This window comes from Micropterus salmoides, unplaced genomic scaffold, assembly GCF_014851395.1.
Source record: "Micropterus salmoides isolate LMB-PRFRI ecotype aquatic unplaced genomic scaffold, ASM1485139v1 Ms_hic_scaffold_11, whole genome shotgun sequence".
Classification (NCBI taxonomy): Eukaryota; Metazoa; Chordata; class Actinopteri; order Centrarchiformes; family Centrarchidae; genus Micropterus; species Micropterus salmoides.
Window position 1 is genome coordinate 13,203,495 of NW_024040152.1, and position 25,766 is coordinate 13,229,260.

Sequence of the window (25,766 nt, forward strand, 5' to 3'; positions counted from 1 at the left end):
AGCTTACCACAAAATATACAGTATACAGTACAGAGAGAGAGCACTGAAAATATCTTATAAAAAGAATCTGAAATTTAAAAACAAAGTCCTCTCTTCAGAGCAAGTGAAAAAGCATGGGAAAATTAAACTCAGTAGTTACAAAATTAAGAATCCCCTCGCTAAAAAACAACTTTTATACCACAATATTTTTATATAAAACATTAAAATCAACAATGATGCTCAAAGTTCACTTATCTTCGCCTGCCATCACAGGGTTGCTAACAGTCAAAATGGCAAGATCAGTAGATAGACAGAAAAAAATAAAATAAGCCTTGTGGGCAAAGATATTGGTTTGAGGTGACCTTTTAAAAAAATGAAGGCCATTGGTTCCAGTGTAAAACAAAGTAAAAGGGCACGTCAACCCGCTATCAAACTTTTCTGGCCTGCCAACAGTGTAGGGGAGAAACAGAAATGCCAGTATTGCGTACCTAAACACAGAAATATTCCTGCTGTGACACAAACATTTTCATTTGGCAAAATAAAAAGATAAATCCTGGAATAACCCCAATCCCTCCCACACTTCCCTTCCGTGCTTTTATCAAACTACAGTGAACCTGTGCTGTTGATTTCTCCTAACAGGTGAATCTGCGACCACTGCGGCGCGGCCCCTGAAAGTCCCATTTTGTTGTCATGGGAAAACTGTAACACAGCAGACCGCAGTTGTAAGATTGTCAACCATTTCACCATACTCATTTCACATATTAATTTTACAGTGACAACTGATGATAATTGGGCTTTCTGAGCGGAACCACTGTGTGCTGTGCTTGTGAGAATGGTTTCATCTCAGAGCAGAGGATTTAAGGCTGTGAAAGACTCTGTAAGAAATGGTAGCAATTACGGTCCCAGGCCAGCAGCTTAGTAACCACAGACACTTTGAGCTCCCCATCATGCACAGTACACCTCCTGCTTGATAGATAGGGTAATCAGTATATAAATTACAGAGAAGAGAACAAGAGAGCAAAGGAAAACAAGTGAGCAACTGATGTACTAATATAATATAAAAGTATGCTGGAAATGGCAAGAACAAATTTGTACAGCCTAATAGCTTACTTGTTTGGTGGCTTTTTAGCAGGATTTAAAAAGGCAAGCAATTTTAGAGAAAGGATTGGCGTTATTAAATGCTGGCTGTTTCTATGGAAAGCTAATTAGGGATACTGGAAAAAAAACATTGACAGGTGGCAAAAATGCAATTAAACAAACAGCACTTAAGCAGAGCTTCTTTGAGCGGAAATGTTACAGCAATGTGTGCCAAACCGTGCTTAGGGATTAAATGTTGTGAGCGTAAATCATCACTTGTTATTGAGGTGAATAAAACAGAATGGCTGCTTGTAATTATTTTTCCCCATGTACCCAGCAGAGAGTACCGAATTTAAGTGCAGACTCCAAGGCAGAACAAGCGTTCAGTGTTACACTTGCAGGCAGACACACACTCCAAAAACTCACAGCAGCTTAATGGCATTTTTAGTTTCATTTGGGGTAGATAAGAAAGATTCTGCCACTGTGTTTAGATTGTGTCAGCCACGCCTCACGCTCTAGTCTGCAGAGGAGTCAACCAAAGACGTGATTGGTGAATAAGGAGTTAGGATCAAAAGAAGCCATGATAATAATGTCATCCAGTGCATGCATGTGTGGTTTTAAACCTGTGGTAGCAGAGATGGATGGAGTTTAATCTTTAAGGGCAACTCTGTCTTTTAAAAAAAGGAGAAACGCCATCCAAAAGGTCTACACCAGGTTATAAAACAAGCTTAACCAGTACCAAACATGGTGACCCTCCCGAGGTCTCCAAAACAAACCAATTTCCACGCTCCACCTCTTGTTGTTCCCCTCAGTCTAGTGTAGTGAATGAAAATGAGCCCTGTTATTTTCACAACTGTTCTCCTCCATCCCTTCACGCCTCTGTCGGTTACTTTTATTGTCTTGTTTCATCACTGTCGGACAAAAAGAGAGAAAAACACACAAACAATAGTGTAAATAGAACCAAAGTGCCAACAGTATAGATGAAAATATGCTTGTAATGATGATGAATACTTTAATTATTATATTTTTCTTTTAAACTTTAGAATTAGATCCTTATTGTTCAAACACACCTCAAAGAAAACTGAATGAACCATATTCGTTAACTTCATTAATTAAAATTCCCTCCACATATTCACTCACAGCTTCAACGATTTATCAAATGCTAATTAACTGTAGGTAACTATTTTAGAGTGCATTAACAGATTAACATTACAATAAACAATATTCATGTGTGATATAACACTGTATGAAGAAGCCTGCAGTACAATGGGTATTCACAGCTCGAGGGCATGAGATGCAACGTTTTTGTCGGTATGTGAAATCTAAATTAGTGACAAACAACAAGTATTTTGGGGCGATTGCTAACTCGAAAAATGGGGAAATTTCACAACACTGTATCACTGCCATGTGCTCTGTAGCTGGCATTATAATCTGTAAGTGTTACAATCGTATGTTACTTTATTTCTGTACGTGTATTTGTGTAGTATGACATCCTCCCGAATTAATCTGTTTTAAAATGTAAAAGATTTAATTTCCGCATAAAATTAAATCTGTCTGTGGCTGGGCTGCAGCCTTTCGGAACACAGCTCACAGGGTGATATTTTTTTGAAGACATCTCACGATAGAACATTGCTTGATGAGCGTATGGAGAGACTGACTTTTACATCTTCTTGTTATATCCATTTCAAAAGCAAAGCAAAATGCGTCTGCAATCTCCCTGCAATTCTGAAATGTCACACCGCTTGCTGTCAGTGGTTTCAAAAATCACATAAAACAAGACTCGCTTAAACTGGCTTTTACGTTCACGTCAAATGTGCCACTACCGTGAATTTCATGATGAAATGTTTCGCATTTGTGATGACTTTTTCAGATGACTCTGTACAGCTGTCACACTCCATCATTTGAGCAGCAGGGACAGCTTTCTCAAACCTGCTCTCTTTGAACTAAAACTGACTTTAGACTCTCAATCAGCATGACTTGTGCGTCTGAAGATATTTCTGCTGACTGTAAAGCTTGTGTTTATGTCATACTGATCACATTTGCCATGAAGGATCTTTGTACCATTCTCAGCCTTGTGGTGTCGCAATAAATCCAAAGGGGACTGATGATTATGATACGGCTTTTAAGTTACTATTGCGTGCTTCTACACCTCCGAATAACTGGAATTTACTTTGTTTAACTGCATTTACAAGCCAAGTTGAACTAATTTGTGGACTGAATAAAAAGACTGCAGTCTTTGGAAAATCCCCAGTTTCTTTTTTGTTCTTCTGTGATAAGAGTGCATCTCTACAGGTCTGACCACCAACAGTGACTCAGTGGAAACTAATTTTATGTGAGAAGCCCATTCAGATCAGGAATGGCTTTGTTTTCATCTACTGCACTGTCCTTGCCAGCTGAAGTGTCCTTGACTTGTCCCTGCATTCCATTAGTCTGTAGCATCATGAGTCACATTCATGAATGCAGAAGCAAGTAATCAAAACTATTGAGCTTTTAAAATCTTTTAAATAGGAAACTGGTGTACTGTACATCATACAAAGACTGTCTCTTTTAGCAAAAACAGTATTTGTCAATGTTGGTTTCCCTTGTGATGATTATCAGCTGCAGGTCACTATTGACCAAAATCCAGGTCCGTGACCCATAACTCCTTGACGCCTGTGTCCATTGGCCTCACCTGGTCTGTGGTCGGTCTCTTGTTGAGGAGACCTGCTTCTTCGTTGGCCTTGTCTGTCTTCATCTCCACCACAATGTCGTTGTTTACCTCTCCACTGGCCCTGCAGAAAAAGCGGGGGAGAAAATAAAGACAAATGTAGAAAAGTGAGTCATGTGCCTGCCTTAGTTTTTTTGTTGTTTTTTTAGGCTGTTTTGACTTCTACACATTTTGACATAAGGAAGAAAACCAGACTGCTTTAGAGACCATATTGTTTACAGTTCTCCCAATTTCTCTGTAACTACATTTACAAATACATTACAGTACACATTATTTTACATTTTCAGACTGTAATCTGCATACTGATGACCAATCAGGTACAAAAATTATATAATGGAAACTATCAAAATCAAATTGTGAGTTATTATTATTTCGATCAATATCACACACATTGAGAGTTTGAGAGTTTCTTCTTCATGGTGCATGAAGTGAATGACAAAATGGTTTACGTGTTATGATTAGCAGTTTCTTCAGCAACCAATTAAACCTGGATTTTTGTGTCAGAGCATTTGATTTATTGATTGCTGTTTAAATGTAAAGACAATTTCAACAAATATAACAAAAAAATCTTCTGAACTACCATAGCTTTAAACATTATCAGTGCATAAACATTATTGGTCTTTATATTTTACACACACATTGTGTGAATATATGCCAAAAGTACTTGTACAATAATGCTAGCACACTGACAGTTAAGCCAAAATATGACTTATTTGAAAGATTTGGAAACCCAGCATGTTGCTCAGCATGATGTAAAGGAGTGAAGCAATCAAGACTTATATTCTGAAAGAAAGGTAAATTATGCAGCTCAGTTATAATTTTACTACTACAGGTAGAATTTTATTTTATTGTATTTTTTCATCCAAGAGTTTCTTAATTTCTTGGAAAGCGCACACCTCTCACAGTCATTTCTATTGAATTAATTTATCCATTTGTTTATTTAATCATCAATGCTTTTATTTTACGTGTAAAATATATATATCTCATACACATGCTGGAACATAAATTACTTCTTTTATGATCACAGTTTTCACTGCTAATCAACGTACTAAAGAGGAGTTTGTTCTGTGTCTTTTTCACCACAACTTGTGAACTTACACTTCCTTTTTGTCCTTCTTGCTGCAGGGCAGCTTGCTCTTTTTGCTCAGGAAGTAGAAGAGGGCCACCAGTAGCAGGAGCAGCAGAACACACACCACCACAGCTATCACCACCCCGCTGGAGCCTCCCTGCTGCTTGTCAGCTGCAGTGCCGTAATGGAGGGATACATGGGAGGGATGGGTGGTAGGGTAGAGGGTTGGTGGGATGGTGGAGGGAGGACAGAGATGGGAGGAAGGTGTGGTGGGGAGGAGTGAAGCATTGATGACAGTGGAGGAGGTGGGAGGAAGGTGGAGGGAATGGGGATTTTGTGATTTGGTGGTCGGGAGAGGGGCATCATGAGGGGTGTAGTAGGATGGAGGTGTTTGATTCATGGGGTAAAGGAGAGGGAGGCAGGGGGAGGAAATAATTTAATTTGGGGTACCACAGGAGGGAGAGAGGAGGAAACAGGATGAGGAGGGGAGGGCGGAGAGAGGATGGGAACGGGTGGGGTCCAGATGAAGACAATGGATGGATGGTTGGAGAGAAGAAAAAGCAGGGGCGAGGAGTGGGATGTGAGGTTAGCCTAACTTTTTAATGCAATGACAAAAAGTGATGGGACCCAAAAACAGGGCCTGTGTACTCATAGATAATACTAGACATCTGACCAGAGCCAGAAAACAACACTGAACATACTCACCCATCCACTGACACTTGTATTACCGTACTTGGGAGGACAAGACACACAAAATAATTTCATCAGCTTTGATGTTGTTCTACATAATTACAAAATATACATACATGTTTTGAAGACCAGTATTATATTTGTTTCTGATTGGCTGGCTGGTGTCCCTTAAAGGAATAGTTCAACATTTTGGGAAACAAAGTTGTTTGCTTTATTGCAAAAAGAGTTAGAGGAAAAGATTGATGCCCCTCTTATATCTGTCCGTTAAATATAAAGCTGGAGCCAGGAGGCTGTTAGCTCAGCATAAATACTGGAAGCAGGATGAAACAGCCTTGTAGACTGACTCCTTTCAAAGGTAAAAAAAATCTGCCTACCAGCAACTCTAAGGCTCACTAATTAACACATTATACCTTGGTTGTTTAATGGATTAACAGGGGATTATATGATGGACCATGAAATGTAAAATCCTTTAAATTTGTCTTTCAAGCAAAGTTCTAGTAAACAATTAACAAGGTTTATTTAACTAATGATAACAACAGTAAAAGTACTTCTACTTCTCTCTGTGGCTACACTGATGCCAACATAAGTTAAATTAACCGCAAACAAACTTTAAAAATGAATGCAAATTGGAACATAACTTCGCTCTCTTTTTGGGCTGTGATAAGTGGTGGTGGTATAAGAATGCCATTATGTATTCTGTTGTGTTGATACACAAAGGAAAGGTTCTTTGCCTCCACACTGTGCATTTTTACTTATATCAGGGCACCTTCAACATTTCTACGAATTTTTTTAAATTAGCATTGTGGGACACTTGAACTTCCCTTTGAAACCCAAAATAATCAAATAATTTCACTTTTAGCAAATCTTTAGGTCTGGGTGATCTACAGGACATTTTCAATTTGGGGCCACATCCCTGCTTTGAAGTAAAAGATTAAAAGAAAAAACCAAACATACAAAGAAAATGTGATATTATTGCATAACAGCAGCTGTGGTTCAGGGAGTAAGATGACATTCTTGTAGAGCTGAAACAATTCATCAACTAATTGTTTAGGCAATTGTTTTGTTAAAAAATGCATCTGTTTTGGCAATCGATTCAGTGCTTTTCATTTCAAGTAAGTTTTCAATATAAATACCAATTATTCCCAAGTTTGAGCTTCTCAAATGTGAGTATTTGTTGATTGTCATTTTCTTATGTTATAGTGAACTGATAATTTGGGGGTTTATTCGACAAAACAAGGACGTCTGAAAAACTTAATTTAGGTTTTAGAAGATTGTCACATTAAACTGACATTTTAGAGAGCAAATTATTCATCGATTAAATGAGAAAATAATCACATAATTAATCAAAAAGGGAAATAATCGTTAAACTTCAAGATTGTGATGGACAATAAAGTCTGACAGCAAAGTTTCAAAAACCAATATAAAATGTACCAAAAGTCCTCTCAACTACAGTAATACAAGTACGGATACACAAACACATTAGCTCTTGTAAACACATATACATTAACCTGTGTGTAAACACAGACATCTATACACACACAGTGACTTACAGTTCTAGACGAATGCCATACACATGTCAATAGGGTTAGCGATACAGACCTGACTTAAGCACAGGGTTTCCAGAGAGCAGCACTTTGAAAGAAAGAGAGTTTCTCAGTCCCATAGCATAGCAAAGCAACAACCACCACACACCACTAAGAGCATACACAAACGAAAGCTAAGGTTACAAGATCCTACATATCCCAGCGAGCGGAAACGACGAAAGGAAAAGTGTGAAACAAGACGGCAGTCGGAAAAGAAAAGGTGACCAAAAAGGAGACACAGTGAAGAAGCACAGAGAGGAAAGGAAGGAATAGAATAGAATAGATTCCTTTATTGTCCCCAAAGGGCCACAAAAAGTTGTAGTAGCATCCACAAAATATAGGACAGACATCATACAAAGGTGACAAGAGAAGAATAACAATATACAATATCCACAGTGTTCGGTAGCAAGAGGGCAAATATACAAGATTACAGTACAGTGGAGGGAGTTGTGTCTGTGTGTGTGTGTGTGTGTGTGTGTGTGTGTGCACGAGTACACGTGTATGTCTATTGTGTGTGTGTGTATCTAGTGTGATGAAGGGGCTGAAGCAAGAGGTAATGGGTGGCGGGGGGATTTCTAAATTACAGGGTATGTACAACAAAGAGTCCTGAGAGAAGGAGGGAGGAGAGGAGAAGGAGAAGGGAGAAGGCTCTACCTCTGTCGGCCGAGTTGTTAATTGCTGCAAGAGAGGAGAACAAAAAGAAGTAAAGGGTTTAGTTTGCAGATCGTGGTAAATGAGCAAAAGAAATTTGGATTTGGCTGCACCAGCTCTTTGTAAATCCGTTACTAAGTACAACTACAACATAAAGTCCCCCTTGGCAACTACAAGCTATTTTCAAACTATAAATTTAATAAATGATTTTATACCACTAAAAAGTCATAGCTAATAACAACTTCAATACCCGTAATGTGCAAATAGGTCACAAGAAAACATCTGTCCAGTAAAAAGCAATCACTAGATCGCTAGAATAATCACTAGAAGTCTCTAACATCAATAGCTAAACCATAAATTTAAAAAAATGAGGCTAAGGATATAGGATAGGATAGGACTGGCCTTTATTGTCTCCCTTGTTAGAAATGTGTTATATTGAACTATATACAGTGGGTACGGAAAGTATTCAGACCCCTTTAAATTTTTCACTCTTTGTTTCATTGCAGCCATTTTCCAAAAATCAAAAAAGTTCATTTTATTTCTCAGTAATGTACACTCAGCACCCCATCTTGACAGAAAAAAACAGAAATGTAGAAAATTTTGCAAATTTATTAAAAAAGAAAAACTGAAATATCACATGGTCATAAGTATTCAGACCCTTTGCTCAGTATTTAGTAGAAGCACCCTTTTGATCTAATACAGCCATGAGTCGTTTTGGGAAAGATGCAACAAGTTTTTCACATCTGGATTTGGGTATCCTCTGCCATTCCTCCTTGCAGATCCTCTCCAGTTCTGTCAGGTTGGATGGTAAACGTTGGTGGACAGCCATTTTCAGGTCTCTCCAGAGATGCTCAATTGGGTTTAAGTCAGGGCTCTGGCTGGGCCATTCAACAACAGCCACGGAGTTGTTGTGAAGCCACTCCTTCGTTATTTTAGCGGTGTGCTTAGGGTCATTGTCTTGTTGGAAGGTAAACCTTCGGCCCAGTCTGAGGTCCAGAGCACTCTGGAAAAGGTTTTCGTCCAGGATATCCCTGTACTTGGCCGCATTCATCTTTCCCTCGATTGCAACCAGTTGTCCTGTCCCTGCAGCTGAAAAACACCCCCACAGCATGATGCTGTCACCACCATGCTTCACTGTTGAGACTGTATTGGACAGGTGATGAGCAGTGCCTGGTTTTCTCCACACATACCGCTTAGAATTAAGGCCAAAAAGTTCTATCTTGGTCTCATCAGACCAGAGGATCTTATTTATCACCATCTTGGAGTCCTTCAGGTGTTTTTTAGCAAACTCCATGCGGGCTTTCATGTGTCTTGCACTGAGGAGAGGCTTCTGTCGGGCCACTCTGCCATAAAGCCCCGACTGGTGGATTGCTGCAGTGATGGTTGACTTACTACAACTTTCTCCCATCTCCCGACTGCATCTCTGGAGCTCAGCCACAGTGACCTTTGGGTTCTTCTTTACCTCTCTCACCAAGGCTCTTCTCCCCCGATAGCTCAGTTTGGCCGGACGGCCAGCTCTAGGAAGGGTTCTGGTCGTCCCAAACGTCTTCCATTTGAGGATTATGGAGGCCACTGTGCTCTTAGGAACCTTAAGTGCAGCAGAAATTTTTTTGTAACCTTGGCCAGATCTGTGCCTTGCCACAATTCTGTCTCTGAGCTCTTCAGGCAGTTCCTTTGACCTCATGATTCTCATTTGCTCTGACATGCACTGTGAGCTGTAAGGTCTTATATAGACAGGTGTGTGGCTTTCCTAATCAAGTCCAATCAGTATAATCAAACACAGCTGGACTCAAATGAAGGTGTAGAACCATCTCAAGGATGATCAGAAGAAATAGACAGCACCTGAGTTAAATATGAGTGTCACGGCAAAGGGTCTGAATACTTATGACCATGTGATATTTCAGTTTTTCTTTTTTAATAAATTTGCAAAAATTTCTACATTTCTGTTTTTTTCTGTCAAGATGGGGTGCTGAGTGTACATTACTGAGAAATAAAATGAACTTTTTTGATTTTTGGAAAATGGCTGCAATGAAACAAAGAGTGAAAAATTTAAAGGGGTCTGAATACTTTCCGTACCCACTGTATATTGAATATAATATCTGCTTACATTAGAATGAGTGGGGAAATATCAGACTAAGCTAACCTAGCTGATGTCCTAGATCACATCGTTATTAAACAGCATTTGTATCAGGTCAGATTTGTCATCCACATTCCACATTTCGTTTACTCTTATATTAGCAAGATAATGTTAGTTCAGTTAGCTCAGTTAACTACACAACAATGACACCCAGCAGTTAGTGGATGTCTATATTAATAACTACTTATCTCTACAAAATAACTCGTGTTTGTGGTACAACCTGTTTGAAGTGATTGATGTGATTCCGTCGACTCCAATTTTTTTGGCTCATTACAAAAAAACACAAACATCAAAAGCCTGCAGTGAAGAAAACACGAAGGGGAAGGAGGGAGGGAGATAAAGAAGCACCATCGCTGCCGTCATCTCCTGACACTGACCTCTTTTGAGAGATATCTCGAAGGTCTTGCTATCTGTTCCATGCTCGTTGGAAACCTCGCAGGTCACCCCGTCCTTCATGACCTTGGCTGTGGCCTGCAGGGTTACAGTGCTCACCACCTTGCTACCTTCCACTGACACGGACTGGCAGGAGCGATGGATGGAGGCAAGAGACATGGAGGAAGGACAACAAAGAGAACACATTTATTTTTACCTATTCCCTCATTTCTTACCTACATTTCAAATTTGTGGCATATCTTGTTAATATATTGCACACTTTCTTGCTGTGTCTTAATAAGTCCCTACCATGCTCTTAAAAATGGTCAGTTGTGTAAGTTGAAATGTCTCTCAGCTTTGATCTTACATATATCACTATTGGCTTCTGAAATGATAATTTTTTTTAGAAGAATCTTGAAAGTTATATCTCATTTTATCACTTTTATGCAATATTTCAATTATGAAGCTGCATTTTTCCTGTAAGTTTCTTTAAAGCTGCTTCGTATGGGATTTTCTTTTCAACTATCACATTAATATGAAATATAAGAATAAAATATTACTTTCCAAAGCCCTGCAAGCTGCTTCTGTCCCTCCTCTTTCTATTGCTTTTGAAGTTTAACATACCAGCATACTGAGAAGAAGATCTTACGATGTTATGGAAAAATCATGCCTCAGACTTCACATAGTGACCACAATGAAAACTCTAATGATAGCTCTGTTTGGACTACATCTTTACCTCTGTTTGTATAGCTTTACTTGTGTAATTTCCTTCCAGGAAAGTAGTGATTACATGTGTTTACTAAGTGACTCCTGTAAATTGCACACTAGGAAAGGAAATAAATCAGGTAATAATATGTTATATTTTTATGTTTTTACATTCGCACCTCTTTTCCTGAGGGCTTCCAGGTGAACTGAGGGGCAGGAGAGCCGTAGGCCGAGCACTTCAGAGTCACCATGTCTCCTTCCTTCCCCACAGCTGCAACTGCGGGAGTTTCTATCATTGGCTTTCCTAGAAGGGATGTGAGAAAGCCAGTGACCAGGGGGAACTTTTGATCTAAACACAGCAAAAGCTCAAATGCACGTGCACACACTGTAAATAACAACTTAGTAACAAAAGTTCCCATGCTTTCTAAGTTGTTCTGAGTTAAAGGAACTAAAGTTGAATCATTAGTCATCAAAGTAATCCTCAGTTATAAAAATGTTCACTGAACTTCAGAAAACAAGTTCAACTAGAATTGTAAGCAGTTGTAAGCGGGGTCCACGTCCCCTGGAGATCTAAAATGAATGGATGTGTATGGGAGTGTAATTTGAAATAGGATTAATAGTGCCACCTAGAGGCAGATTGACAAGAAATTTCACACAGTCCCTTGGGAGGGCGTGCCAGATAAGGTCCCCGAGTTTGGTGTTGATCGGACGTTGCAAACCTGAGATTTGACATCACATCCTAATTTTAGCATTTTTTGCAAACATTTGTTAGCTTATAATTGATACATTTTTTACGAATCGGCAGTATCCCCCAAACACATACACATTCCCAGCCCACTCGGGCTTGGATCCCTAATAAACAAGATATTATGTTGAATCAACAACTGTTCAACCACACTGATACTGTATTCATTTGCTTTTAAGTACATTTTCAAAGTCAGTCAAGAACATTTGCACCAAAGTAAGTACAGAGACACTGAATCACTCCAAATAAGCTTGTTACATTATAAGAGTACTTAGGGTATGGACTGATATTAATAATAACCTTTACCCTGGTTTACATTGTTTTCATTATTATGAAAATGAAACAGGAGTTAACATGTACAAAAGACACATTGCAAGTTTTAATATGCTCATCTAGTTTCTTTATAAAATAATGAGTTGAAGTTTCATCAGTGCATTCATTCAACTCATTTCAAGACAAAAGAACTCATGGTCACAAGTTCTTGGTCTGGAAATAACATTTAAAAGAAGATTAGCTGATTCCATTATACTGCTGTATGATGTTTTACAGTGTACTTACAGTTTCATCCCACACTGACGCTAAATTATCAACAGAATAGGAAGCCACACCTTCTGTTAGCATCCTCATACTCCACAACCTCCTTCCTCTGATTTAAACAATACCCTCCACACCCTACACATTGTTCATTATCCTGTGTGTGTGTATGTGTATGTGTAGTAGTTGTAATGGTACAGGGTTTAGAAAAGATGTGATTGAAATCTTTAAGTTAAGTCTTTAAGTCTTGTCCAAATACAGTTTTATTGGTTTTCCTGAGGTAGGCTCTGCATGTAGGTCTATGAATGTGTGTGTGTTTGTCTATGTCAGTGTGTTACCTTTGACAGTGAGGTTTACACTAGCCCAGGCAGTCAGTCCTGGCACAGATGGCATGGCTCCAACACACATATACTCTCCAGCGTTATCATAGGAAACATCTTGTATTGACAGCGTGCCGTCCTGAGAGAGCACCTCAGAGCCCTGGATGAACAAACAGAAATAAACCAATTGGACTCACGCTATTAGCACTCTTTCTTTTTATTCTCTGTGTGTGAATATGAGAGTAGAACAGCACTGTGAATATCTAGTTTGAGCACGCTCCTATGCTGGGAAAGCAAAAGAAGCAACTTCACACACACTGTTCCAAAGCACAGTGATAACAGATCAAAGTCATTCCTCCATGATGAATCTGTCTCTTGCAATTCCTCTGAATTTCTTCTCATAGGAATCCTTCTTACTAAGAACAAACATGTTCTTCTACCCAGAAAACCAGCAGTCGGTGAGTTTCTATCACACCCGGGAGACACAACAATAGATACACAGGCTACAACAACAGGCCCGACGCTCGAGGAACAATCTGTGGAGGAGAAGAGATGAATACCAAAACACCAAAAACCCCACTGCTAGAATCAGAATGTACTGAGCCTCTTCAAGAGACCGCAAAAGTTAGCAAATCGTCTTTTCTTTGGTATGTTTACTGTAGAAAATACATTTAAAGCATATATTTTGGTTACCACAGAAAGCAGACGGAGTGCTTTTCATTACTGTTAAGTATTACCTTTAGCCTGCTACACAGAGAATGCAAACTCCAAATAGTTTTAATGATCTAAAAAACTGTTATCTAGGTACGCTCAGAAAGAATTATGTGGAAAGATGAATAAAAGACCCAAAGCTCTGCATTCTTATTAATACAGAAGTTTTCCATGAATGCAGAAGGACAGCAAGGTTGAGAAAGCGACACACACCTTTTTCCACTGAACAGTATGCGTAGCAGAGCCCTTAGTCTTACACTGCCACTCCACCTTGTCTCCAAGCATGACAACTTGAGGCTGGACAGGGATCACGCTCACTGGGTCGATGTCTGACAAAGACAAAATACAAAGCAATGAGAGAGATGGTGTAAGACACACGAAACCCGAAGCCTTCTATAGATTCTAGGAGCCACTTACAATCAAAAAGCTTGTCATTGCTTAAACAACCATGTAATAAGGCTGTTAAAACAGCCACACTAAGCAGAATATTGAAATCACTTTGTGAGTATAAAGCTAATACACTTAGTCTGAAGTTAAGCCCATTTTGAAGCCCAAGTTAAGCCTATTCTATGCTATTTCTAGGCTATCTCCACTTAATGTGTGTGATAAGATCAAATTAAGGAGTGTAGCTGGGATAACATTAAAGTAACAGATGAACTGAAAAATTGAATTGGATATTGGCCTCTTGAAACGAAAGGATTCCATTAAGCTCTTCCCTTCTAACCCTTTAATTCTATGATTTACTGATGAAAAGAATGGCTTACTGCTAAAGCAAAACTGCACAAACAGGAGGTAATTGTTCTTTATTTGTATTTACTTAATTCTGCAGTGCTGTGTGTGTGTGTGTCTTTGGGTCACTCACAGTGGACAGCGAGGTTGATTGTTCCACTCAGGTCAGCTTCCATGTTATCAAAATCCATGGCTGAGCACTTATACACACCACCATCTGTGCGATTTACAGATTTCAGCACCAGGAGACCACTCTGGCCAATGATAGTTTTTCCCTGAAGGTGAAAGGACAGGCATTGGCAGAGAGAGACGTGGATAAAGACTGAGTGAGAGCGAGACAAACATTATCACATTTTTAGAAAAAGTTGGGATACTTTTTGCAAAAGCAGAAAAACAACAAACGTTTGCTCTTTCTGTCTCTCTCAAACAAACATATATGTACATGAAATGCACACGTACATCTTTGGAAAAGTCAAACTCAGGCTGAGGGTTTCCATCAGTCTCACACTTCATGGTAACATCGTCGCCCTCTTTGACTGGATCAGTGTTGAGAAGGGAAATGTTGCCTTCTCAGATGGATCTAGACGGACAAGAACAGATATGGGACAGGTGAAAATTCCTACATTGGATACATTTACACTGTTATATTGTATATCATCAGTCAGATATGTGCAACACATTCCACACAGGGTGTTTTACTTCACCAGTACCTCCTCTTTCCTTGCCTCATCATTCTTCTTTAGCTGAATATCAAATTTCACTGTGGTTAGGGTAGCTGGGATTGGCTCCAGCCCCCAACGACCCTGTACGCAGGATAAGCGGTTGACGATGGATGGATGGATGGACTGTGGTTAGGGTTGCCACCCGTACCTTAAAATACGGAATCGTCCGGTATTTGAGGACTAAATAGCGGTTTGTCCCGTATATCCCATGCAAATCATCCCACCCGCATTCTGTGAATTGGGCCTCTGATTGGGCAATATTTGCTGCCATTGTTGGTGGCGGCGGCAGCTCGAGAACCCCCCCCCCTTCCCTCTGAAACGAAAGCGGATGCAAAAAATAGCCTACCAACGACAACGAGAGAGGAAGAAATCAAATAGCCTACTTGAAGACTATCAAGCCAAACTTCACAAATTTTCAGCCAGTGTGATGCATGGTGGCCTGTGACAGCATGCCGAGGCAGTGTATGATTTAGTAAAACATAATTTTCTGATTTCTGGATTTCATATGCTGCCTATTTGTTAAGAAATATTGTTACAATGTAAATGAAGCATGTCTACATTATGGTATGATTTGTTTTTTAAGGTTGAGATATACAGTCAGACACATAAGCATTATTTTAATAAGAGATAAGAGAGAGATATAAGCTATTTATTACACATTTAATTATCAAAATATAGTGCCTATGTGAAGAATATAAACAACTATGTGTTATGCTTGACCAATCTATAGAATAGCATGATTCAATACTATAGAATTAACAATAAGCTGAATAAAAACTGAAAAAATAAATACATGGAATATATTACTGACCAATAATAAAAATGGTGTTGAATTAAATTGAGAAATGTTTGTAGATAGATTATTTATGTGTGGATTCATCGTTTGGACAGTTTTACAGCTAACAATGACAAATATTTTAGCCAAAATCTGTGTTCACGCCACCCTTTACAATTACTCAAGTTCATTAGCAATTTCTCAGCAAGAACAGGTGCTCTGTGGAACTCATTAGGAGTGAGCTTTTTGTGCTCATAGTTTTACTGTAGTAGTTTAAAAGACAAACATCTACTCAGTGCTGCATGAGTACTGTACTTCTGACTAGAAAACATTTATAAAAGGAAGTGGGCCTAACATGCTCCAATACTGCACACAAAATCCTTTGCAAAAGTCGTTTCAGTCAAATCGAATCAAAGCATTTGTTTTAGCCTATTTGTAGTTAATAAGTTATGGACGTGTTGATTTAATAAGTTAATAAAATACAGTTCACATCCTATTTTTTGTGGTCTCACTGTCACACATTGTTGGCCTATGATTATTATTGTCACAACTATGTATTTAGCTATGACAATATGACTAGTCTTGAGTTATGATAGAGACTGGCTTCATCTGTTCACACTGATTTCAAAAGCAGATAGCTTATTTTAACGTCCATTGGTATCAATCTTAATACTTTCCTGAAAACATGTTTTAAGTTATGATATACCACCACTGCCACACCATTGGGCCTGTTGTTGCCGTGCCCCTGAGGGGTATGGCCCCCACTCTGGCAGGCGTCCCTTATTTTCCTGTATTGAAGGTGGCAACCCTAACTGTGGTTGCGTTAAACTACAGTGTTTAGCAGGAGGAAAGATATGCAACCAAAAAAGTGAACATAACACTAATAAATGCTTGTTGACAATGTTTCATTTTAAAGGGCATATGTTTTTCTTAAAATGAAAAAGTAAAATGAGGATGGAAGACAGGGCGAGGCTTACACGTGTATAAATAAATCTGGGGTTTTCAGTCTTTTTAGCCAACTCTGTCATTCTCCATTACTTTGGTCCAGACTAAAATATCTCAAGAAATATTCTATGGAATTTTTGTCCAGACATTTATGGTCCCCAGAGGATAAATCCTAATGGCTTTGGCGATGTCCTGGTTTTTCCTCCAGCATCACCAGCAGGTTGAGATTTTTGGCTTATAGTGAAATGCCATCACAACTATCTAATGCTTTGGTTAGTATGCTAACATGCACATTTAAGTTGGTGGACATCATAAACATTACACCTGCTAAACATTAGCCTCATCGTTGTGAGCATATTTGCATGCTCATGTTAGTATTCAGCTCATGGCAGTATAGCCTTACCTGAACTAATAAGCCATTTTATGCAATTACGTCTCAGTGCTCTGTACTCGCTTTGGTGCATCATGTGTCTATATAGTGGCACAATCTTAGCTCATGCACCCAATAAGTAAAAGAAACCCAGGGAAATAACAAACAATCACAAAAACTACCATTGGAGTCTTTGAAAGTAATGCTGCTCTTAAGGAAGTCATTCATTTTTAGTCAGCCTGGTGTAGTGGGGACAGCAAACTGGTCTGATAAGAAGCTATCCCTTGATAACCAAGCAGCTAGCTCTGTCTAATTGCTGCCATTTTAGGCAATAGTTTGACATTTTGTGAAATACGCTCATTGAGTTTCTTGCCAAGAGTTACATGAGAAGATGAGAAGATCGATACCACTATTACATCTGTGCGGTAAATATAAGCAGGGTCCAATTTGTGTAAAAAAACAGAAGGATAATACCCTCCTTATGCCTTGTGAGTGTTGATAGGCTATTATTTGTGACTTGTAACCAATCAGGACATTGAGCAAGACTACTAGAGTGTTGATTACCTACAGACAGAGAGAGGCAGCTCCAATAGAGCCAAAGTAGGGCATTTTAAAGGAGACCTATTATGCTTTTCCACATTTTATGACTTTCTACAATGTTATAATGTTGGATGTTCATGTTAAACATGGTCAAATCATCAAAGAATTAGGTTAAAGTATTTAAAAGAAATCCCTGTGAGCAAAAACCTCAGATCTCCTGCTGTTCTGAATGCTCTGTTTTGAACTGCTTTTTCTACAACAGCTCCGTTCTAGTAATACGGAGCCAGACGGAGCTGGTGTTCCATATATGGGCATGTGCTCCCATAGCAACGGCCCAGCAACGACTCAGTCTGTCTGTTCATCCCAGCAACAACAACAGCCTGGTAACATGCTTCAGGTCTTCGCCAATCATAAGACAGTGAGCTTTGAGGGGGGGGGGCTCAAAGAGACAGGAGTATTTGCAGCTTGTTTCACACAGAGGCTGAAATGAAGCCCTACAAGAAAATGAAATATGTTTTTGAACTTTGAATCATGCAAAGCTGCCATACAGGAGTCACATAACTACAATATAGGTCTGGAAAAGCAGTTTAATAGGTCTCCTTTAAAATAAAATGAACCCTAACAAAACTACAGATGGATCCGAACCATGAGTTTTGTGATCAGTTGCATCACAAAATCACCCTCTCTGAGGGTGGGATAAAAATTATTCAGCAGAGGCAGCGATATATAAACCAGGAAGGGGGAAATCCCACGCATCCCCCCGGCAAATCGCACCCTGAATATAAGGCTACAGCCAGCAGGCAGGTAGCTTATCTTAGCATAAAGATTGGAAACCACTTGCCTGACTGTGTCCGAAGTTAACAAAGTCTACCTAGTACCAGCACCTGTAAAGCTCACTAATTAAAACCCTTGACCCTCCCCTCCACTCACAATTGAGGTTGATGGTGATGGTGTCGGAGTCCTTCTTTATAAACTGGTCTCCTGGCATAAAGTACTCCACAGTGCAGTGGAACACAGAGTCCTTGTCTGCCTTTGTGGGCTGCATATACAGGGTGCTCTTGATAGTGTAGAGACCGGACGCCTCCTTCACCACCGAGGGAATCATGTAGGTCTCTGACAGAAAAGAGGGATAAAAGAAGGAACAAAGCACACATATTATCCTCTGTTTTGTACAGCATGTGATATTAGACTATATATGTACTATTTATTAAACACATACTCTCCTTTCTGTCCTTGACCTCAGGTAAGGGCTGTTCATCTTTGAACCAGATAATTCTTGGCTGAGGATGTCCGTTCATCGTCACACAGGTACCAATCTAATACACATGAACAAATGCATGGGGGACAAAAGAAAGTGGACTGAAAATGTGTCTTCAGTGTTCACATGAAATCAGAAAATATGTTCACATGCAGGATACACACACAGTTAGAGAAATGTCACACACACACACACACACACACACACACACACACACACACACACACACACACACACACACCTCAGAGCTGGTAGACTGTCCTGCAGAAATGGCTTGACTTGCAGGCCTTGTGAGTTCTGGCTTCTCTGGAGCAACTGAGACAATAAAGGTAGCGGTGGGGTGTCATTATTATATCATTACAATTCCTTGGAAGATAAACCTTTAACATAGATGGAAGCACACACAATCTCACTTCCACATATTGAGTCCAACACACATGCCTGTTTTAATAAGTCAAGCAGTAAATATCCTGCTTCACATTATTTCACTGTGACCTGGTTCACATGAACTGACAAGGGTCAAATAACAAATAAATAAAAAACACCCCCTTTCTCTGGCACACACACAGCCACAGGTGTGAGAGTTCCCTCTTGTTTCTGTGCTTCACTCCCTAGCTCACTTGTTCACATGCAAGGTCATCTTATCACTGCCTGCAGCTGTCGACTGCTTATAAAAATAAACAGTAGATCGGTATTCCTCTTTCTATCTTATTCGCTTAATTCTTTGTTTTTAGTTTTTTTACTGCTCCCAAAACCGCTGAAACATTTTTTATAGCCATTCCCTTTTCACACATACTGTGTATGCAGGCAGCCATATTTATGCACAGTAGACATACAGGCAGGATAAGTTTGATTCTGTTTCTGTGTTTCTGCTAAGCAGACATACTACTCTTAACTGTGGGCCTCCTGAGAGAGAAACCAGACTATCACTGCTGCAGCTCAACCCTCAGGAGACCTCATAACTCAGTCCTATTAAGGTGAGGCAGGACAGACAGACACACTATAACTTATTCCCCAATGAGTCAAGTGGTCAAATATAGACAAAGAATGATTGCTGGTTTGTGAGACAGGCTGTTTTCTAACTACTCTGGGCATAAAGTGCATCCAAAAAGGCCTTTGTCAAAAAGCACTGCACTGAGGTATTGTCTACCACTGATTAGCCCATTCACGATTAATAGCTTCTTTTACAAGGTTGCTTTAAACTTCAGTGCCTCTGAGTGCATACATTTTAAAGGATATCTTGCAAGCTTTTTTGACTAAGCTTGACTATTCTAAACTTCTTTTGCCAGTCATCCAACACATGTTTTCGCTCTTTAGAGTGATTGATCAGTCCAATCCAAAATGCAAATGAATCGTATTCATTTTGGTGGGCCACTAAATGCTAAAAGCATGATTGCTGTCTGCTCAGGGGTTACTGTGGGAGTGGCAAGGACATATCAGCCTGTATCAAGGGTCAGCCCTCAGTACCTTGGCAATAAATCTGGACTGTTATTAAGGTGAGATATATGAGACATGACAGGTGTGATTGAACTATTCATCAGTTGTGTCAAGAGTGATTAGGTTGTGACTAATTGACCTCTGGGAAACTTATCAACGGAAATTGGTAACCCCAGGCATTGCAAAAGGCTTTGAAGTCCTACACATGACGAAAAAATATTAGTAATAAAAGTCTACTCTATTCTTAACACATGTAGACAAGTCATACTTTATGATACTATATTTATATAAAGACGTTTTGCATAAAGTATGTGTGAAATGCAATCAGCAAAATACATTTCATGCATTAGGTACAATTAAGCCACTTCTAAATGAAAGTATGCATGAACACACATGCCCCTCTGATTAAAGCCATAAACCTTTAGAGGCAGTGACGGTAACAAAACAAGACATAAATTCCACACATCACCAACTGATGGGAAAGTGCGTGTGTGTTTGGGGTGGGGGTGGGGGGTCTTTAAAAAAGTCACGTTAAGGTCATATGAAAGGCCAAAATGGCTCTGGTCAACTCACAGAAGACTTTGAGCATAGTGATGGCATCTCCAACGCCAGCGGGGCCAGCGGTAACCTGGCAGTAGAAGGCGAGCTCGTCGGAGGGTCGAACCGAGGAGATGGTCAAGGCGAAGTCCTCTCCAATAGTGACCCGCTCACTCACAGGGGTGCCGTCATCGCTTTTTCCCTTGCCATCCTGGGAGCGGAAAGCTACACGCTTTCTGGTTCCCTGCTCCTCCTGAAATCGATGGACAGACAGAAGGAGATACAGAAAGAGGATCGGAGAGTAATGAGAAGCAATGGAAGGAGTCAAAAGACAAAGAAATAGGTAAGAGAAAACAGGAGACATTAGATCTGGAACTGCGTTTGAAAATACAGATTTTGACAGCGCACTGATTTACAAAGTATTCCTCATAACATGGATATCGCCTGCTTTATATTGTCTAAAACTATTTGAATAAAGAATATTAATATAATATTGAAATTACTTACAATGAACCATTCAACAACAGTGTTGCTTGATGGTTGTGAGACTGTGTATTTGCAGGGCAGTTTGGCAGTCTCTCCTTTTAACACCTCCACTTTAGGAGTCACCTCCACACTCACAGCCCCACTACATACTGCAGAGAAAAACACACAAAGACAGAGAGAAAGAATGTGATTAAAAAGTCAAGCATATGAAGCCAGAAGGACTGGTAGTAATGTGTTAACAATGCAGGTTTTAAAAACATCTACAAGGATTTACTTTAACCATATGGCATTAATACCACTGTGTATCATAATAACATCATTGCTTAAGGTAAAACTCAAAAATGTATTACTGAGTGACATTTAGTGGTTGGGCATGTCTCATGTAGAAAGAGGCTAACAGCAAGATAACAAGATAAAGACCTACTACATTACAAAATCTAATGACTTACAGAAAGATCTATTGGTCTAATTGACAGTACTGAAAAGACACAACCCCACACATGTTCAGTACTGTTAACTCCATCTCAAAGACAGGGGGACAGGGGGAAAAAATAATAACATCATAAAACCACAATGACTAAGTTGTTAGAACTTTTGGAACATACTAAACCTTAGGATCAATAAGTCGATAGTGTTGCATGAGTGGCTTGAGAGGTTTTTATGGATATTTTGACATTTTGTCTCTCAATGAAGTCTCTAGTGGAATCTATTGTAACTGATGTAAACCGACTATAGCAGCAGGTCACAGGCTACAAGTATCAGTATTCCTTTAAATGTGTTAGAACTGCAATAAAAACTCTTAACGGACCCTGAGGGAAGTTAGGAGGCCCTCATCACTGTCAGCTGTCTTCATTCAACAGAGGCATCAGGATTCACACAGTGTCCCAGATATCAATGGGAGAGTAGCAGCTAGGGCACAGCGTGGACCTAGACTGGGTCCTGTGGGGATCTGGAACAGTGGAACTATCTAACTCTCTGTACATGTAGCTACAATGTGACAAGGAGATTGCACTGCAGAGAGGAGAAAAATGGGAGGAAAAGGACTGAGAGCTGCAGGAAGGGAAGGAGCTCCATTTATGCTAATGACGCCACTGCAGCACATACAGTGTCATAAATCTTATGTTACAGTAACACATGGCGGCAGTGGAGTTCAGTGCTTTGTGAGGCTCTAATGTGTAGAAACAAGGAGCAACTGCTAAGAAAGAACAATGTTGTTTGAGTGATTTGAGTGAACAAATGGATGACATATTTAATTTGTACACACAGGCTTATATGAAACATAGTGCTTGCCAGGCATGAGATAAAATTGATATGCCAGGAGGAAAACATACAGGGTTATAGGAGTGAGGTCATATTTACTGTAAGATAATATACTTTCACAGAAATAAAAATAACAGTAAGTAAATAATGGATGAATCAGGGAAGCAACAGTAAACAACCACTCAACAACATTACCCCAAAAACTTTCTATATTGCAAAAACTTTTAACATTAAGTTAAGTATCATTAAAAAGCCAGAGATCTAGGCTCAAATTAAAATTCATATTCTGGACATACGTTACTAATGAACAACCCAGCCCCATATTCTGTATGATAACATAAATTAATCATGTCATCACTTTCTGGACTACAAAATCTACATTTTAATAATTTATTTGTTGTGAGAAACTGCCAAGAGTGGGGAGGATGGACTTCTGGGAATCACAGTTGTTTGACAGGCTAGTTTTAATAACAGGGCAGAGAAACGCAGACAGGGAAGATGAAAGAGTGTTTGCTAAAAATGTCTAAAGAGAGACGAGAGCCGAGGGATGACCGCCTTGTTATCACTCTACTGTGAGGAAGAAAGAGAGCGAAGGATGGAAGGGAAAGAAAATGGCATTGAGTACATATACAGGAGATAATAGGGAGAGATGTCAAAAATACACACTTTGCTTGCTCAGTGTTGTGCATGTGTGTGTTAGACATTCCACCAGGGTCAGATGCTGTGTCTATTCACCATGACCCACAGACCATACAGAGGTCAGGGGTCAGTCAAGTCTTGACATTTGATGAAAAGATCTCATGTTCTTTCACTTCCTCTTAATTTACTTCTTCAATTCCTAGGCCTCTATTTTTATCCCGCCTCTCATTTTCTTTTTTTCCTTTTGTGTTTTTTGCCATCTTCATCCCTATCCAGTATTCCTCGCTGTCTAAATATTTTGTTCCATTAGCTCAGCAGCTCTCAAGTGAAACATAAGTTTTACAAACCGAATCTCATGTTCTGAGTTTGTAAGAGGGATGTAGCCCAAGAGAAAATCCTCCTCTGTTTCTACGCCAACACAAACAGCAAGCCAGACAAGCAAATGTACAAGAATGTGTGAGTAAACAAAGCGCTGTGCTTTTAGGCAGCACTCAGGATTTAAGAGTCCTGTTAAGTGGTGTATGGAGAAAATATACACTCACACACATACCACATTAAATCAAGTGACTTGCTGGCACATGCATAGAGGACCTAAATCTTAACTCAGTTACTCAAGAATTTGGAAAAAAAGAGTTTTTTAAAACATGATCGGCAGAATATGAATACTGGATTATGTTTTAACAAAGTATTAGAGGAAATCAGTTATGAAATCATAGGGGAATGCTTAGCCACTGCCTGCTCCTTTTCATACTTCATTGAAATACATTATTCAATCTTTAACATTATATAATCACTAAAGTCAATAAATTATATGGTAGGAATTAGTGTGCATGTTTATAGGGAGATTTTGTCAACTTTCTTGTAGAGCGATGTGAACTGAAAAAATAAATCTTACTGGTCCTACTATGCAAATATTAAGTGATCAACATTATGAAAATTAACAAAATAAACCCTTGAACAATGAAGTTGTTCGGTTTTTATTCCAAGACAAACACTTATGGTCCCCAGGGGATGAAGGCTACTGACTTTGGTGATCCCTTGTCTTTCTTTTAGCAGCACTATGAGGTTGACAGTTGTGGTTTTAGTTAAATACCTCTATGGCTATTGAATGGATTGTCATAAAATCTGGTAAATCTATCCATGTTCCTTACAGGATGAATTTGATTAACTCTGCCGTTCCCATAACTTCTCATTTTGAGCCATCATCAGGTCAAAAACTTGTCTAATTCATTGGGTTATGACCTGCAAAACTAATGACATTCCCATGAGACTCAGATGCACTTTGTGTTGAGTGCTATTTAGCACATGTTAGCATGTTAACACAGCAAACTAAGACAGTGAACATGGTAGAAGTTACAACTTGCAAACATCAGCATGTTTACATTAACATTTAGCAAAGTACAGCCTCAGGGTGCTGCTAGCAAGTCTGTAGACTCTTAGTCTTAGTTGCATATTAAAGGTAAGAAAACTGGCATTATCAGGTGAGTATTCACATACATGTGCTGATTATTTTTAGCTGTGTTAGTCACACATTTCTGACCACGTTCACTTCCTGTGGAAACGTCATATTTTGTGCACATTTTTCAGTCACTGGCACAAATTTGCCAGACATAATGGAATATAATAAAAGCTTAATCATCACTTACAAATCAGCTACAAGACCTAATTTGGTCTCTTATGTGATAATAATAGTCATCTAATATTAAACCTATACAGTCAAGACAGTTTGTGTGAATCTAAAAAATAACCCATGAAAATATAGATCACAGAACAAACAATCTAAATCTATTTATCCTTCAGTATCTGACATACAGTTGTTTTTTATTTCTTATAAGTAGGGTTTGGTCAGAAGCTGGTTTAAAACATGCATATAAACAGAGCTACAGAGAGGCAGTTAAAGCAGTGATGTGTGTGCCATCTGTACACATCCTTCTTTCTTTGCTAGCCTCTTCCTCCCCCATTTCTCATTTTATTGTCTGTCTCACTCTCACCCTTTTTTCTCTTTCACACACATCTTTTGGTGTCATTCACATATTTTTTCAGAGTGATCAGTCAGGCCGCAGCTCTGTGTTTTACACAGAGGCAGCTGGACAGACAGAGATGGACAATTTAAGCATAATTAAGGAGTCCTCTGTCCAGTCTGAGCCTAGAGCAGCGCGTGTGCTTGAGTGTGTGTAAGAGAAAGAGAGAGAGAGAAAGGCTGGGGTTGGGGGGGGGGGGGGGGGGGGGACTAGCTTCATGGGGGTCTCGTTAGCTGATGCAGGCCAGATAATCGGATTTAGCCAAAGAGAGGGAAAGGTGTGATGGGGTGCGTGACCGGGTACAAAGACAGATGGGAACGAGACGGTCAGGCTGTGACCTGCACACGCGCGCACGCGCGCACCCACACCCACACACACACACCCCCACCCACACCCACACACACACACCCACACCCACACACACACACACACACACACACACTCTTACAGTATATATATAATGCATGTGATATTTATGAGCAACTGAACCACCCCAGGAAGCTTGGGTTAAGTACACTGTGAGTAGAAAAACAGAAGATCTAAGTCTGCAGTCAAAGCAGCATGACAGAGTGGAGAGAGTCATGTCTGTCCCACATCCACTGAAAAGTTAATGTGAAACCATCTTTAATACCCTCTCTGTGTCTTTCTCTTTCTGCCTTTTCTTTGACTCTTCTTTTGCCCACATCTCTTCTCTTTCACTCCCCTCTGTTTCACACACACACACACACACACACACACACACACACACACACACCGACACACACACA

General features: G+C 39.6%; 1 protein-coding gene across 1 annotated transcript in view; it reads right to left on the reverse strand.

Moving 5' to 3' along the window:
• Positions 1 to 237: 237 nt before the first annotated feature.
• Positions 238 to 25,766, reverse strand: part of LOC119898266 (basal cell adhesion molecule-like) — a 26,231-nt gene continuing 702 nt past the window's right edge. Inside the window, 16 exon segments of the mRNA XM_038712455.1 lie at positions 238 to 1,967; positions 3,728 to 3,827; positions 4,862 to 5,003; positions 7,760 to 7,783; positions 10,271 to 10,412; positions 11,150 to 11,274; positions 12,588 to 12,729; positions 13,494 to 13,609; positions 14,143 to 14,284; positions 14,469 to 14,566; positions 14,569 to 14,589; positions 18,292 to 18,474; positions 18,581 to 18,677; positions 18,861 to 18,934; positions 20,630 to 20,846; positions 21,101 to 21,228. Coding sequence (XP_038568383.1) covers positions 1,965 to 1,967; positions 3,728 to 3,827; positions 4,862 to 5,003; positions 7,760 to 7,783; positions 10,271 to 10,412; positions 11,150 to 11,274; positions 12,588 to 12,729; positions 13,494 to 13,609; positions 14,143 to 14,284; positions 14,469 to 14,566; positions 14,569 to 14,589; positions 18,292 to 18,474; positions 18,581 to 18,677; positions 18,861 to 18,934; positions 20,630 to 20,846; positions 21,101 to 21,228 — 1,754 coding nt within the window. The 3' untranslated portion in view covers positions 238 to 1,964.